The 13021-nt window shown below is 33.6% G+C and overlaps 1 protein-coding gene across 1 annotated transcript; it reads left to right on the top strand.

Annotated features, from left to right (window-relative positions):
* The first annotated feature begins 3816 nt into the window (after positions 1-3816).
* LOC103499941 (protein OBERON 4) lies at positions 3817-9018 on the top strand. The gene is made up of 2 exons (XM_008463095.3): positions 3817-7496; positions 8198-9018. Exons 1-2 carry the CDS (start codon positions 4394-4396, stop codon positions 8755-8757), a joined length of 3663 nt encoding a protein of 1220 aa, XP_008461317.1. The 5' UTR covers positions 3817-4393; the 3' UTR covers positions 8758-9018.
* Positions 9019-13021: the final 4003 nt, after the last annotated feature.

Genomic DNA, 13021 nt, shown 5'->3' with positions numbered 1-13021 from the left:
ATGTTTGTGTGCTTTTGAATTCTTACACCTTTTTGTTTTGTCTTTGAGATTTTCTAAGATATAGAATTTTTATAAAGTCTAATGGAATTCTAATCAGGATGTTGACTATGGTTGTTTAAAATTAATTTATATTATTTCTATGTTGATGTGATAAAAGTAATGACTTCTATAATATTTTTAGGTGATGTGACTAAGCCCTAGCCACATTCAATTACTTCAATTAGGCAGCTTCAATTAAATCTCTAGGCTTTGGATTATGCTTTTGTTTAGTATTGACATCAATTTTATTATTCAAAAGCTAGTGAGTTGACTTGCTGTGATGAATAACTGATTATGTTGTTTTGGTATTTTTTTTTTCTTAGTCTGATGCTATTATTTATTATTTTTTAGTAAAAATAGAGATGACGATTTGAACAATAGATTTTTTTGTTTTTGGCATACATTGGTATCGGTTGAGCTATGTTCTTATTGGCTATTATTAATTTACTTATGGGTAAAGAATATTATTTATTTTCACCACCGTAGCCATGTTTTCATCTTAACCTTTTCTTCTAAACACAAGTAGGATCGAAATATAATGAGTTTGTATTGAAAAAAAATCAGAAGTCTTAATATTTAATTGTAAAACCTGTTAATTCAATCCCACTTTTATGTTCCCATATTGATAAAAATCTCAATTCAATTATAACCAAAGGCTCATTTTATCGTACGAAAATAAATCAATTGTGCAAATGTATAGTGCACTTTTTTCCTTTATAAAGTTTTTTTAAAAGATTTTTATTTTTATTTTTTGAAATTGTAAGTTTGTATATTTTAAATATATTGTTTCATTTATTTTTACATTTTACCGTTTCATTAATTCTTTTGAAAAAAATTATGTTATCTAAAGCAATTAACACATTAATCTGAATATTCACTCAACATGTCGGCAACTAAATTGAAATCAGATTATAATTAATTTCAAAAATCACATGTAATACAACTCAAATTTTGTATTTATATTATAATATCAAGGTGAGTTGAAAAGAATATATAGAGTTCAAAATTTATAGTATAAGAAAGAAAGGGGTGAAAAATAGGGGAAGCCATTCGAAAATAAATAAAAAGAGAGCAAAATTTGGGGAATCGTTTTTCCCACAATCAATTAATTTGACATTTGACCGTGGGCCTCACTTTACCCTACACGTGGCATAAGATCTGGTGCATGTGAGGTACAAAAGTCGGACCCAGATGCGATCCAACGGTGAAGATTAGAAACGAAGAATTTCAAATTGAAAAGTCAAAAAAAATAAATTTTTTCAAATGTCAGAGTCAGAAAGCAGCGACGTGACGATATTCAATAAAGCGTCAATTCGTCAAAGCCAATACTCACAATCTTACATCTGACGTTTGATTTGCCACCTGGACGGCTACCCTAACGTCTTTTCTTTTCACCCTTTTCTATTCCTCAAAAGTGGATCTCTTTAACTGCTCAACACAATACCTCATCACAAGGCTCTCAAGGAGGCCCTTTGGATAATTGTTGATTTATGGAAATGTTAGTGTTATTGATAATCTTAGTACTATAATAGTCTTAATGTCAAAAATTATGATAGATAGTGTTATGATAGTATGCATTTAGGAAATGATTGAGATAGATAACGTTATGATGGTACGCGTTTGAGGAAGAATTGTTATAAATAATGTTATGATAGTGTGTATTTGGGGAGAATATTATGATAATAGTATTATGATGGTATATGTTTGGGGGAGGACAAAGGAAGAAGTGAGAAGGATTGGGGAATGAGTGGAACGTGAAAAAGAGATAAAGGAATTATAGAAAACCTAATCTTAGGTTTTCCATAATCCTTTCCCCCATTAACGGCCCAAATGCCCTCTAAAATTTTATAGGTGTTAAAAATAAACCATCATAATTGAATAATTGTAGAAAGTGTAAAATGTACGAGTTTAAAGGGTTTATTTTAATCATTCGGGAGACCAACATCTAACCGTTGTGAGTATATATGTTCAAGTTTAATATTTATGAAAGTTTGAGAGTCTAATTATTACAAATAAAAGTTGAAGAGCGTAAATGGTAATTATCACCATATTTTAGGTTTGGCATTTTTCAATTTGTATTTTAGTACTTAAGTTTTGTGTTTTAGTTTATGTTAGATCCCTATATTTCAAAATGTCGTGCATTTTTAGTTCTTAAGTTTTAAATTTAATTTTAATTTTGTTTTTAGGATTTCAACAGTTACAATTTTATCTTTGTAGTTTGAGTTTTATTTCAATATAATTTAGTTATAGGTTTCAAGATCTAACACTTTTCATCTCAAATCTTAACTTACTACTCATTTGTATTATTTAACGTTAATGTATACTAATTAAAAAAATTATAATTAATAAGTTTCACTCTTTTTTTCTCATTATTGAAAACAATTTTCACCTTATAATTATTTTAAGACAATCCATACACATTATTACCATAAAAAGTTGAATATTTAATGGAAAATCTAGATTATGAGAATAAATATTGAAAATTAGATTGGAATCAAAGTTTGAGGAATAAATGTGTAACAAAAAAATAAATATAAATTATACACAAAAGAAGTAAATATGTATTCTGCTTAAAAAATTCTATGGTAAAAAATAGAAACATAAGTACTTTTATTTGTTGTACAAATGGAAATTTCAACCAAAATTTTAGATTATTGATTGAATTTTGGATTTATTTAATAATAATAGTATAACAAAGCATGTGATCTACTATTTTATTAAAATATTGAAATACATAAACTATTCTTTTGATTGTTATTCAATCAAAATGTTTTTTTTTCCGACCCAAAATACTAATAGTAATAGTAATGTTTATAATGTGGAGCTAGAAATTATAATATTCAAAGTACAAAGGAAAAACAAGAATCGATGTTTAACCTACGTTTATGTTGTTAGAAACTAAATGTACGAAACATACGATTAAATAGGTCATGTATATTATAAGATTTCTTTTTTTTTTTTAATCTTGTAAACATGAAATGAAAATTAAATTATTTAATTTTAAGATACACAATACCTTATTGTGTTTGAAATGGAAGAAAAAGAAGTAATTGAAATGAATCAAAAAAGAGATAAAACGTCATTTTTTTCATCATTATTAAATTTTGTTTTAGTTATTAGTTTAAAAAATGTTTATATTTTAAGAACAAAATATTCGACTTAAACCACTAATTCAATGTTGAATATATGTGAATTATAAAAATGTTATGCCATATTGACTCAATTTGAGAAATTAAATACTATTTAATCAATGATAATATTCTATTCTTTCGCTTTTATGTTTAGTAGAAAAAGTGAATTTGAAAAAAATGTGGAATAACATCAATGACTTGCTAGATATATAATTTAAATAACTAGGGTTCTATTATAAACAAAATTGAAAGTTTAAAGATCTAGCGGATAAACAAACGTAAAGTTGCAAACTTAAGAATCTTTCAAAGGATTATTTTTGGACTTTGATTAAGAATTCGACCGTTATATAAATTATCGTAAGATGAAAACAAAAATAAACCTAATTAAAAAGAAAAAAACCTAAATTGTTATAATTTTTTAAATAATAGAAAATTTGAATTTTGTAGAATTGGTTAAGTTTTAGAAAAATTGTAATCAGAGGAAAAAAAAAGAATTTAGAAAAATAGTTTGTAATATATATTTTTTTGTATATTGCTCATATGACATTATTATAATAATTTTATTTTTGTTATTTTTGCAAATTCTTAAATTAGACAGGGATTGGGTAGGCTATATAATGAGAAAATAAGTAGAAAGAGCGCCACTGTGTCTCTCAAATTTTGGGAATTTTGCATTGGCGAAGCCGAGAGAGAGAGAGAGAGGAAGAAGAACAGTCCCATTTTCACACACTAAAATATTGCAATTTGCGAATTCTTCTCAACACTTTGCGTATCAAACTCTCTCTCTTTTGCTGCTTAAAACCCATTATACTGCGTTGACTACTTTGGACTCGGCTTTTAAACCTCCCCATGATGAATTTTCCTTTTTCCTATTTTCCCATTTTGTCCCTTCTCAATTCCCTCTTTTTCGCCGTCGCCGTTGCCGTTGCCGTTGCCGGTCAGTCTCCCACACCCACCACTGCCTTCCCTTCCCTCTCCCTTTTCCGCTAACTCATTCTATGTTTCTATTTTCCTTCTGTTTATCTCTTTTACCTGTCGTGTTTCAAAGCTAGGGTTCTTCCAAGTTCCAAGCCCTAGCTATCTGGACATTTTTCTTCAAATTTTGATATGGGTTATCGGCGGAGGTTTAGAATTTTTTAGCTTTAATCTCCTTTTCGTGGGATTTGTTTTCTTTTTCTGTTTGTTGTTTTTCTTGTTGTTGTTGCCATTTGTTTGATTTCGCGATGAAGAGGCTGAAGTCTTGCGACGATCTCGATTCGTATGCGGAGAAAAATCCGGGTAAGGATCCCGTGTTGAGTCGGACGTCGTCCTCACATCGTGTGTTTTATCATAAATCCGAGGCTGTACGAAAGAATATGTCGTCTTCGTCTGGTAGATATTATCGGGATCGATCGGTGGATGAGGATCGGGAAGGTTTGAGGTTGGTGCGTAAGCGGTCAGATCATGATTTTGAAGGGTTTGATAGGCGGAAAGGGTTCGATCGGTTTCGGGAAAGTGGAGAGAGTAGGGGTTATGCTGGTAGTAGTGGAGGTGGCGGTGGAGGGGACCGTATTGCGCTTCATAGGTCGGAAAGCTACTCTGGGACTCGCAGAGAGTATCCTAAAGGGTTTCGATCAGAGCGGGACAGGTCAAGGAGAGAAGGCAGTGTGTCTTCTTGGCGGAGATTTGGGAGCTGGAATAAAGATGTTGACGAGGGAGCAAGAAACAGAGGTGGGGTTGTTGGAGGATTGGAAGAGAGAGGGAGTGCGAGGAATTCTCCCAAGGGATTGAGGGATGTGAAATCCCCGTCTCTGTCTAAAGATTCTAGTAGCGAGCAATCTAAGTTAAGAGCCTCACCTAGTTTGGTTTCAAGGGGTATGAGAGCCCAGGAATCGAAGTCTAAGTCCCCAACATGGTCGAAGGACTCAGAGAGTGAGCAATCAAAGAGTGTGGAGGTGAAGAAAGGGGAGGACCTGCAGGTTGAAAGTGGTAATAACAGTGAGATGGAGGAAGGAGAATTAGAGCCTGATCCTGAGGCTGAACCTGCTATGGGACCTGAAGCTGAACTAAATGTTGAACCTGAGTCTGAGCCCAAATCTGAAGTTGGATGTGAAGCTGAATCTTTCCCTGAGAGCGAGGATAAATTGGCAGCAGAAAAACATTTGGAGGCTGATAATGATCAGGGGGAGGTTGCAAGTGAGAGCCAAGTAGAAGATCAGAAAGTTAGTGTTGTAGCCGAGGTTGAATTGTTGGACAAGGGCACGGATATGACTAAATCAAAAGAAGCTTGTGACGATGCTGGTTTGTCAGAAAGTCAGAATGTGTCGAATAATTTTAGGAGTTGTACCAAGGATGAGGTGGATGTTGTGGCTGATGAAGGCAACAAGTTGGAAGACAGTTTAGCCAGTGAAAGAGAACAACGTATTGAGGCAGATGACAAGAACTCTTTAGAGACTTCAGTTCAGTTGGATGAGAAATGCAAGGAAAGCAAGGGCATTGATCCAGATATGAAGACTACGGATTTTGATGTACCAGACAAAGATGTAGAAAAAGAATTGTCAGACGGAGAGGCAACAAAAATTAACGAGGCAATGACTCATAATTTTAGAGACAAAGGAAAAAGTGTGGCCGTTAGTCCTTCAACCTCTCATGCTGCATATTCTACAGAAGATGGAGCATGGGCAGACAGAGAACATGGAGCTGCTGAAATTTGTAGGGACAATGATATGGAAGGGCCAAGTACCAGGGGGTTTGAGTTGTTCACAAGATCTCCTGTGAGAAAACTCGAGAGAGTGGATGAATCTGGTGATATTAGGCAGAGGAATCAAAAGCTTACGTTAGAGCCTCTTGATCTTTCTCTAAGCTTACCGAATGTTTTGTTACCTATTGGTGCCACTGCTGATTCAATTGTGGCACCCAGTTCCCCAAGCCGAGGAAGAAGTGTTCAGTCCCTGAGTAATACTTTTTGCACTAATTCAGATGGATTTGCCCCATCAATGTCTTTCTCAGGGTCTCACTCTTTCTTTCACAACCCAAGCTGTTCTTTGAATCAGAATTCAATGGACAACTTCGAACAATCAGTTGGAAGTCGCCCCATATTTCAGGGAATTGATCAGGCTTCTCAAGGAGCTTGGGCGGGACAGTCACAGAATGAGTCTAAGTCGAAGGAACTTCCCTTGTATCAAAGAATTTTGATGAACGGCAATGGCGGCATTCAACCGTCTCAATCATCCCATGGTATTCCGAACATTGAAACCATTACGCGTCATCATTCATGTGAGGAAGATAGCTCAAAAATTGTCAGTGGATTGGATAGGCAATTAAGCTTTCATAAACAGTTGGCAGGAAACTCCAAGTCTAATGATGATGTTAGATCACCTTCGTTAAGAGTAGTATCTCATGATGGTGGATTAACTATTAATTTGGAAAAGAAAAGAATAGTGAAAGAGGTTAGTGGTAGTTTATATAGAGCTAGTAGCTTGAAGGAACAGGATAAGTTTTCGATGGCAGGTTCAGATTTGATTGAAACTGTAGTTGCCAGATTAATTACTGATCCAGTGAATGAAATGGCTAAGAAATTTAATGAGATGACAGGTCAGTTCATAGAACATCTGAAAGCAAGTATTTTTGAGATCATGTCCAATGCAGCAGACAAACGTGGTCCATTATATGCTATCCAAAAAACACTGCAAACTAGGTCGGACATCACTATGGATATGCTACTTAAATGCAACAGAGCACAGTTGGAAATCTTGGTTGCTCTAAAGACTGGTCTACCAGATTTCCTTAAGGAAATAAGTGCTATTGGATCGGCAGACTTAGCCGAGATATTTCTAAACTTAAGATGCAGAAATATGACATGTAGGAATCTTTTGCCTGTGGACGAGTGTGACTGTAAAGTTTGTGGACCAAAAAACGGATTTTGCAGTGCTTGTATGTGTCTTGTTTGTTCAAAATTTGATATGGCGTCTAACACATGTAGTTGGGTTGGTTGTGATGTTTGTCTTCACTGGTGTCATGTGGATTGTGCCTTACGTGAATCTTATATTAGAAATGGTCCTAGTGCGTCAGGGGACCAAGGAGCAACTGAAATGCAGTTTCATTGTGTTGCCTGTGATCATCCTTCAGAGATGTTTGGGTTCGTGAAGGAGGTTTTTCAGAATTTTGCCAAGGTTTGGACGGCTGAAACTCTATCCAGGGAACTTGAATACGTTAAAAGAATTTTCTCTGCCAGCAAGGACGTGAGAGGGAAACAACTTCATGAACTTGCTGACCACATGCTGTCAAGACTAGCCAATAAGTCAAATCTTCCTGAGGTGTACACTCATATCATGAGTTTCATTTCTGGTAAGTTAAAATTCATGTTTTTCGTGTTGCCTTCTTTTATTGCCTTGCAAGTGACACTGATATCCTTCACTACAGTGAAATAGTCGTATTACGTTTGATGTTTTGTTTTTTTTGGTTAGTTGATTTCATTGAATATCTGTTTAGTGCTGGGTTGTTATGGTTTGGAGAATTTATCTTGCCATTGTTCCGTAAGGAATTTACATAAGAGCACTTCCTTCAAATCCTTCCTTTATTTTGTTTGCCAAAATTTCTGAGACTTGTATGCCTCTTAGCCGTCAATATGAGTCTAATCCGATTTTGTTAGAGAGACTTGTATACCATCGTGGAAATTCTTCTTATTTTCTCTGCGAAACGGTCCCTTGATTTGATTGTTCTATGACCTTCTGTGCATTCAGCTTTTCTTTTGATGAGCAGCTTGGCTTGTGGGTCTGCCCTAGGAATGCTCTTTGATGATAAGACAAGTTCATTTTAGTTATGACTTCTCAAGATTTGAATTAGTGCCTATAACAACTTCACTAGTGCCGTTCTCGATGCTTAGTAATGGAAATTTGGAACTATATGTGTAGTAGTGCCTAGTAGCAATTTGGGAAATTTGCACATTTTCTTTCTCATGCTTGGTCCTGTTTTGGTTGGTGTGAATTCAAATGTTGCTAAATTCTACCCATTTTTTGTATTTGTTTTTATTTCATGTGTGATTTCAGATGCTGACTTTTCCAAGCTAGGCAAGACACGACTTCCATCTGGAAAGGATCAATCAAAAAGCAGCAATGGAATTTCAGGTTCATGTCAGGAAGCTCCATGGTTGAAATCTGTATATTCTGAAAAAGTCCCCCAAACGGAAAGAGCAGCGAATGCTCATCCTAGTTTGAACTACGAACGGAGTGACAAACGTGTAATGGAGCCAGAATTGCAGATAAGTTCTCACAGGGAACCCCTTTTTGATGAATTGGACAGTATTGTTAGAATAAAACTTGCAGAGGCCAAAATGTTTCAAGCACGGGCTGATGATGCCAGAAGAGAAGCAGAAGGTTTAAAGCGGATTGCTATTGCAAAAAACAAAAAAATTGATGAAGAGTACACAAGTAGAATTGCCAAGTTGCGTTTGATAGAAGCTGAGGATTTGCGCAAGCAGAAAGTTGAGGAACTCCAGGCTCTAGAAAGGGCTCATCGAGAATATTCTAGCTTGAAGGTACGGATGGAGGCAGATATTAAAGATCTTCTTTTGAAAATGGAAGCTACAAAACGGAACCTCCCAGTATGAATTAGTATCAACCAGGATTCGTTCTGCCTTTTTATCTCTTCTGCTCTCCCTAGAATTGGAAGTACTTCAAATTTATAGGCTTATATATTTTCAATTTATCGTAGTAGTTCTTTTAGGTTTTACCTTCTAAGTTCTTTCCCCTCCCTTTATTTTTGTACTGCTAACTAAAGTCTGTACAGCGACTTCAACAGCATTTGTTCATGTATAAACAGTTCCATCTATGAAATCAATCCGAGAGAATTTTTAATCGGGTTTTCATCACTTGTAGCCAAACTATATCTCGAAGCATTGTTCTGGAGCTCTGTCCAAAGATCTAGATGAAATTTGGGGACTTTTATTAGTGTTGAAATCAATCATTTTGTCTCTGTCTCTGTAGCTAACACTACTCAAAAATGAAAATGACTCCTTTGCTCAGACATGTAGCTGAGCAACTGGTCAAATCGATTTTGTTCCACCTAGTGTTGGGAAGAAGAAAGAAAGGAGATGGACAACCACCTGTATCAGGTTGGAGATGAACAATTCACCCGTATCAGGTTGAAGATTTGTTACGTTCGCAAGGATATATGTGGGCAGTATTCATTTTTATAGTCTGTTCTGTGCCAGTATTCATTTTTATAGTCTGTTCTGTGCCCTCATATTTCTTACGAACACTTCATCATGTACTTTGTTTTCTTATTTGAAGCAGACATTTCCAAATCTTTTGTAACAGAGGATTCACCCGAATGCTCGGCCTCAAAGCTTCGACATTTTGCAGCAGTGATATTTACTTTGAAGGTCAAGAGGTCTGAATTTGTATCATTTAGTTGTCATCTTTATTTACAAAGTATAAGCTTAATGTTTCAATTTCAAAATGGTTTCATTAGGAAAGTTGTGGGTTATAGTCTGCAAGTTAGTCTTTCAATTTTAAGCCTTCATTATTGACTTTTAGAAATATGGAGACAATTTGTCCAATGCTGACGACAACAACAGGCACCGGGAAAGAAGATCACATATATGAATTAATTGAGTAGATTTTCCCCACCATGCAGCTTCAATTATTGCAACAAAACCAATCTCCCAAGTTATTTTTATCTTTATAGGGAGAAGAGAATCCTGTTTTGGTCAAACAAAACCAATTTCAATTATTTTTCCTTTTTTGATCTTTTGAATATATAATTGTTATTGGTTTGACGCCATAATGGATATGGATAGCAAAAAGCAATGGTTCTAAGCCTATGAATATGTTGGAAATTGGCTGATATTATTGCAGAAAGTGAAATTGATTGCAAACTTCGAAAGTTAGCAGTTCCTTTGCAGCATCAGTAAACTATGAGTAAAGTGATTCGCCTTAGGTTTGTTGCCATATTTGTTCAACTTTCAACTCATTCAGGTATCCTTGCATTTCCCTTATTTTTACATATTTTTTCCCTTGTTTAGAGGTGCTATTTTTCTTTTAGGGATCTTAAAAAATAGAAATATTGTCAAATTATTTACGCTGTAGAAAAAAGCTATAAAAAGATAAAATTTATTATATTTGATTTTTGTACGAATATAAATAGACAGAATTCGTAAAGAGCTTTTTCCAGCTTTTGGAGCCAAATACTCCGGCAAGTGACTTTTGTTTGACGTATCTCTGCATCAAGAACCACATCCTTAAATGGTTGAAACAGTGCTTGTGAGTTTGTTAAGATCATTCTTCAGCCCAAATAGCCTCCCAAGCGGCAGGAAAGCTCAGAGAGCTTAGCTTCGTCAAGATCTCCACAGCAACTTGGAAGAGAATTGCTTCGGCTATGGATTAAGTTCAGGTGAGGAAATTAACTGATGAGATATGCTTTGTGGGATTAGTTCCAAAATATTGCTCAACCTGAGATGTTAAAACTAAACTCTCACCGGCTTCACCTGTCCCCTCTTTCTTATAAGAAGTTTCCCTTTTCTTGTTTGGCAGCTTTCATGTGTTGACTTGCCGCCACAACGTAAAAGGAGGCCCCCTTTTGTTTCTCGCGTGGCCCAAATCTGCTTAGTATAGATCATGGCTTATATTCTTTTGAGGGCTTTCTCTCCTACTACCCTAATCAAATAGATTTAAGTTACAATAACACGCTTGAATAGTCTACCGATTTAAATTATAATGGGTAATAATTTTTAGAATAATTATTAAGTATGTAGCAATATTTTTAAAAAATTGCAAATATACCAAACTCAATCAGTGATAGACTCTCACGGTTTATTAGTAATAGACCAACATTTGCTACATGGTCTATCAATGATAGAATAGATTTACCAACATTTGTTACATGGTCTATCAATGATAGAATAGATTTACGAATTGTTATAGGGGATTTATTAAAACCATTGAATTCGGAATATGGTAAAGTGGCTCCGGCTATATTTACAATTTTTTTAAAAGGTTGCTATGTACTTAACTATTTTGAATATAATTGTTATATTTGCGACTATCTGTTTTACAATATTACATAAATACAACGTTTAAATATTCATTATTAATTTCTAGTAGGTTTTTATTTTATTTAAAAAAATGAGATACTCGTAAGGAGATATATAGAAAAAAGAATGAAAATAGTTTTTAATTTCAAATTTGATTTTAGATATTTATTATTCGATTTAGTTTGAAGTATTTAATATGAGATAATACATGTTTATTTATTTTTAAGGATATTTTCAAAAATATAACAAAGCCGTAAAGTATTTATACTGTATATAACAATTCTAAATACGGAAAAAGACCAGAGGCCCACGGTGTAAAATACAAAAAATGCCCCGTTAATCACGTCATCAATAATGTGCGCGTAAATATATCTTTTAGACTTGACTATTGTTTGGTAGATGATCGTATGACTACAATTTATTTTTTCAATTCTATCGTTTAATTTTACTACACAGTCGTTTAGATTTGGGGATTTAAATCTAAACGATTTTTTTTCAAAATTTGGTATATGATTTTTTTAATTCTTTTGATACACGATCGTTTACATTTGACTACAAGATGGTAATAATTAACAAATTTAAACGACGAAAAAAAGAAAGAAGGGATAAAGAAGAAAGATGATAGAAAGATTAAACGACGTATAAAAAGAATCAGAAAAGAAAAAAGACGATGAAAGAATTCGTAGCGAGAAAGATAATAAAGGCAGAAGGACAAACTTGAAATATTTAGAAAATGGTTAACTTCATGAGTTTTGTTACACGAACAATAGATAATTTGGTGTTTTGTTAAATTTATAAAAATGACCCTTATTTTTAACCGTATTAGATTTGATTTATTTAGGGTGAGATAATTCATATTTATTTTTTAAAACAGTAAGGATTTGGTTTAATTTTTTTTACTTCTAAATTTCATTTATTTTCATATTTTGTTGTCATTGTCTATATGATTTTTTACATTTTCCTTTCTTTTTGTTAATATGTTTTTATGTTGTTATATGTACGTTTTTATCATTTTTATTTTTTATTCTGCAAGTTCTATACAATCGAAATACTAAATAGTAAATTAACCCATCGAAGCAAATGAAAAATTATAATAAAAATTGGAGATGGAAACGAAGAAAACAACCGGTCAAACCCCCGACAAAGGATGGATGAAGGAAGACAAACAATTTTTTTTTCCGTTCATAATAAATTGTTATGAAAAATTATGATAAACTGTTACTAGTTTTGATTGTTTTGCAAAGTATAGACCACTGTCCCTGTTTTCCTGATTTAAGAATTATTCTTCATACCCTCTTTGGTTTGATTGATTTGAATCGCAGATAATATGCCTATTATTACATTTGGCAACTTACCATTCCAAACTAGATGGTGTCTGGGATTACCTTAATTCAAATTAATCATCAATGAATTAACCTAGTGATAAAAAGAGAATCGGTCTTAATAATCGACTAAGAAGTCATCGTTCAATTCATGGTAGGCAAGTGGTCAGACGGGTTGTCATTATTTGAGACATACATGTAAACTCACTTGAACACACTCGTAGATATAATTTTTTTTTTTTATATCTTGAATCTTTGTCATACTATGCTCCAATACCAATTTGTTAAAATTAGGTAAATTATGCCTCCTAACGAAGCAAACAAAGCAACTAGTAAACACATGGGTAATTATAATTGGTGTGACAATTTTAGAAATAATAATTAAATATATAGCAACATTTTTAAAAATTACAAATATAACAAAATCTATAAGTGATAAACTTCTATATAGATTCTTATGACCTATAAATGATAGACTAATATTTGTAACATGGTCTATCAATGATAAATTTCTATCA

Source organism: Cucumis melo, chromosome 1, assembly GCF_025177605.1.
Source record: "Cucumis melo cultivar AY chromosome 1, USDA_Cmelo_AY_1.0, whole genome shotgun sequence".
Taxonomy (NCBI): domain Eukaryota; kingdom Viridiplantae; phylum Streptophyta; class Magnoliopsida; order Cucurbitales; family Cucurbitaceae; genus Cucumis; species Cucumis melo.
The sequence above is the reverse complement of the archived record's forward strand: the minus strand, read 5'-3'. Positions and strand labels throughout refer to the sequence as shown.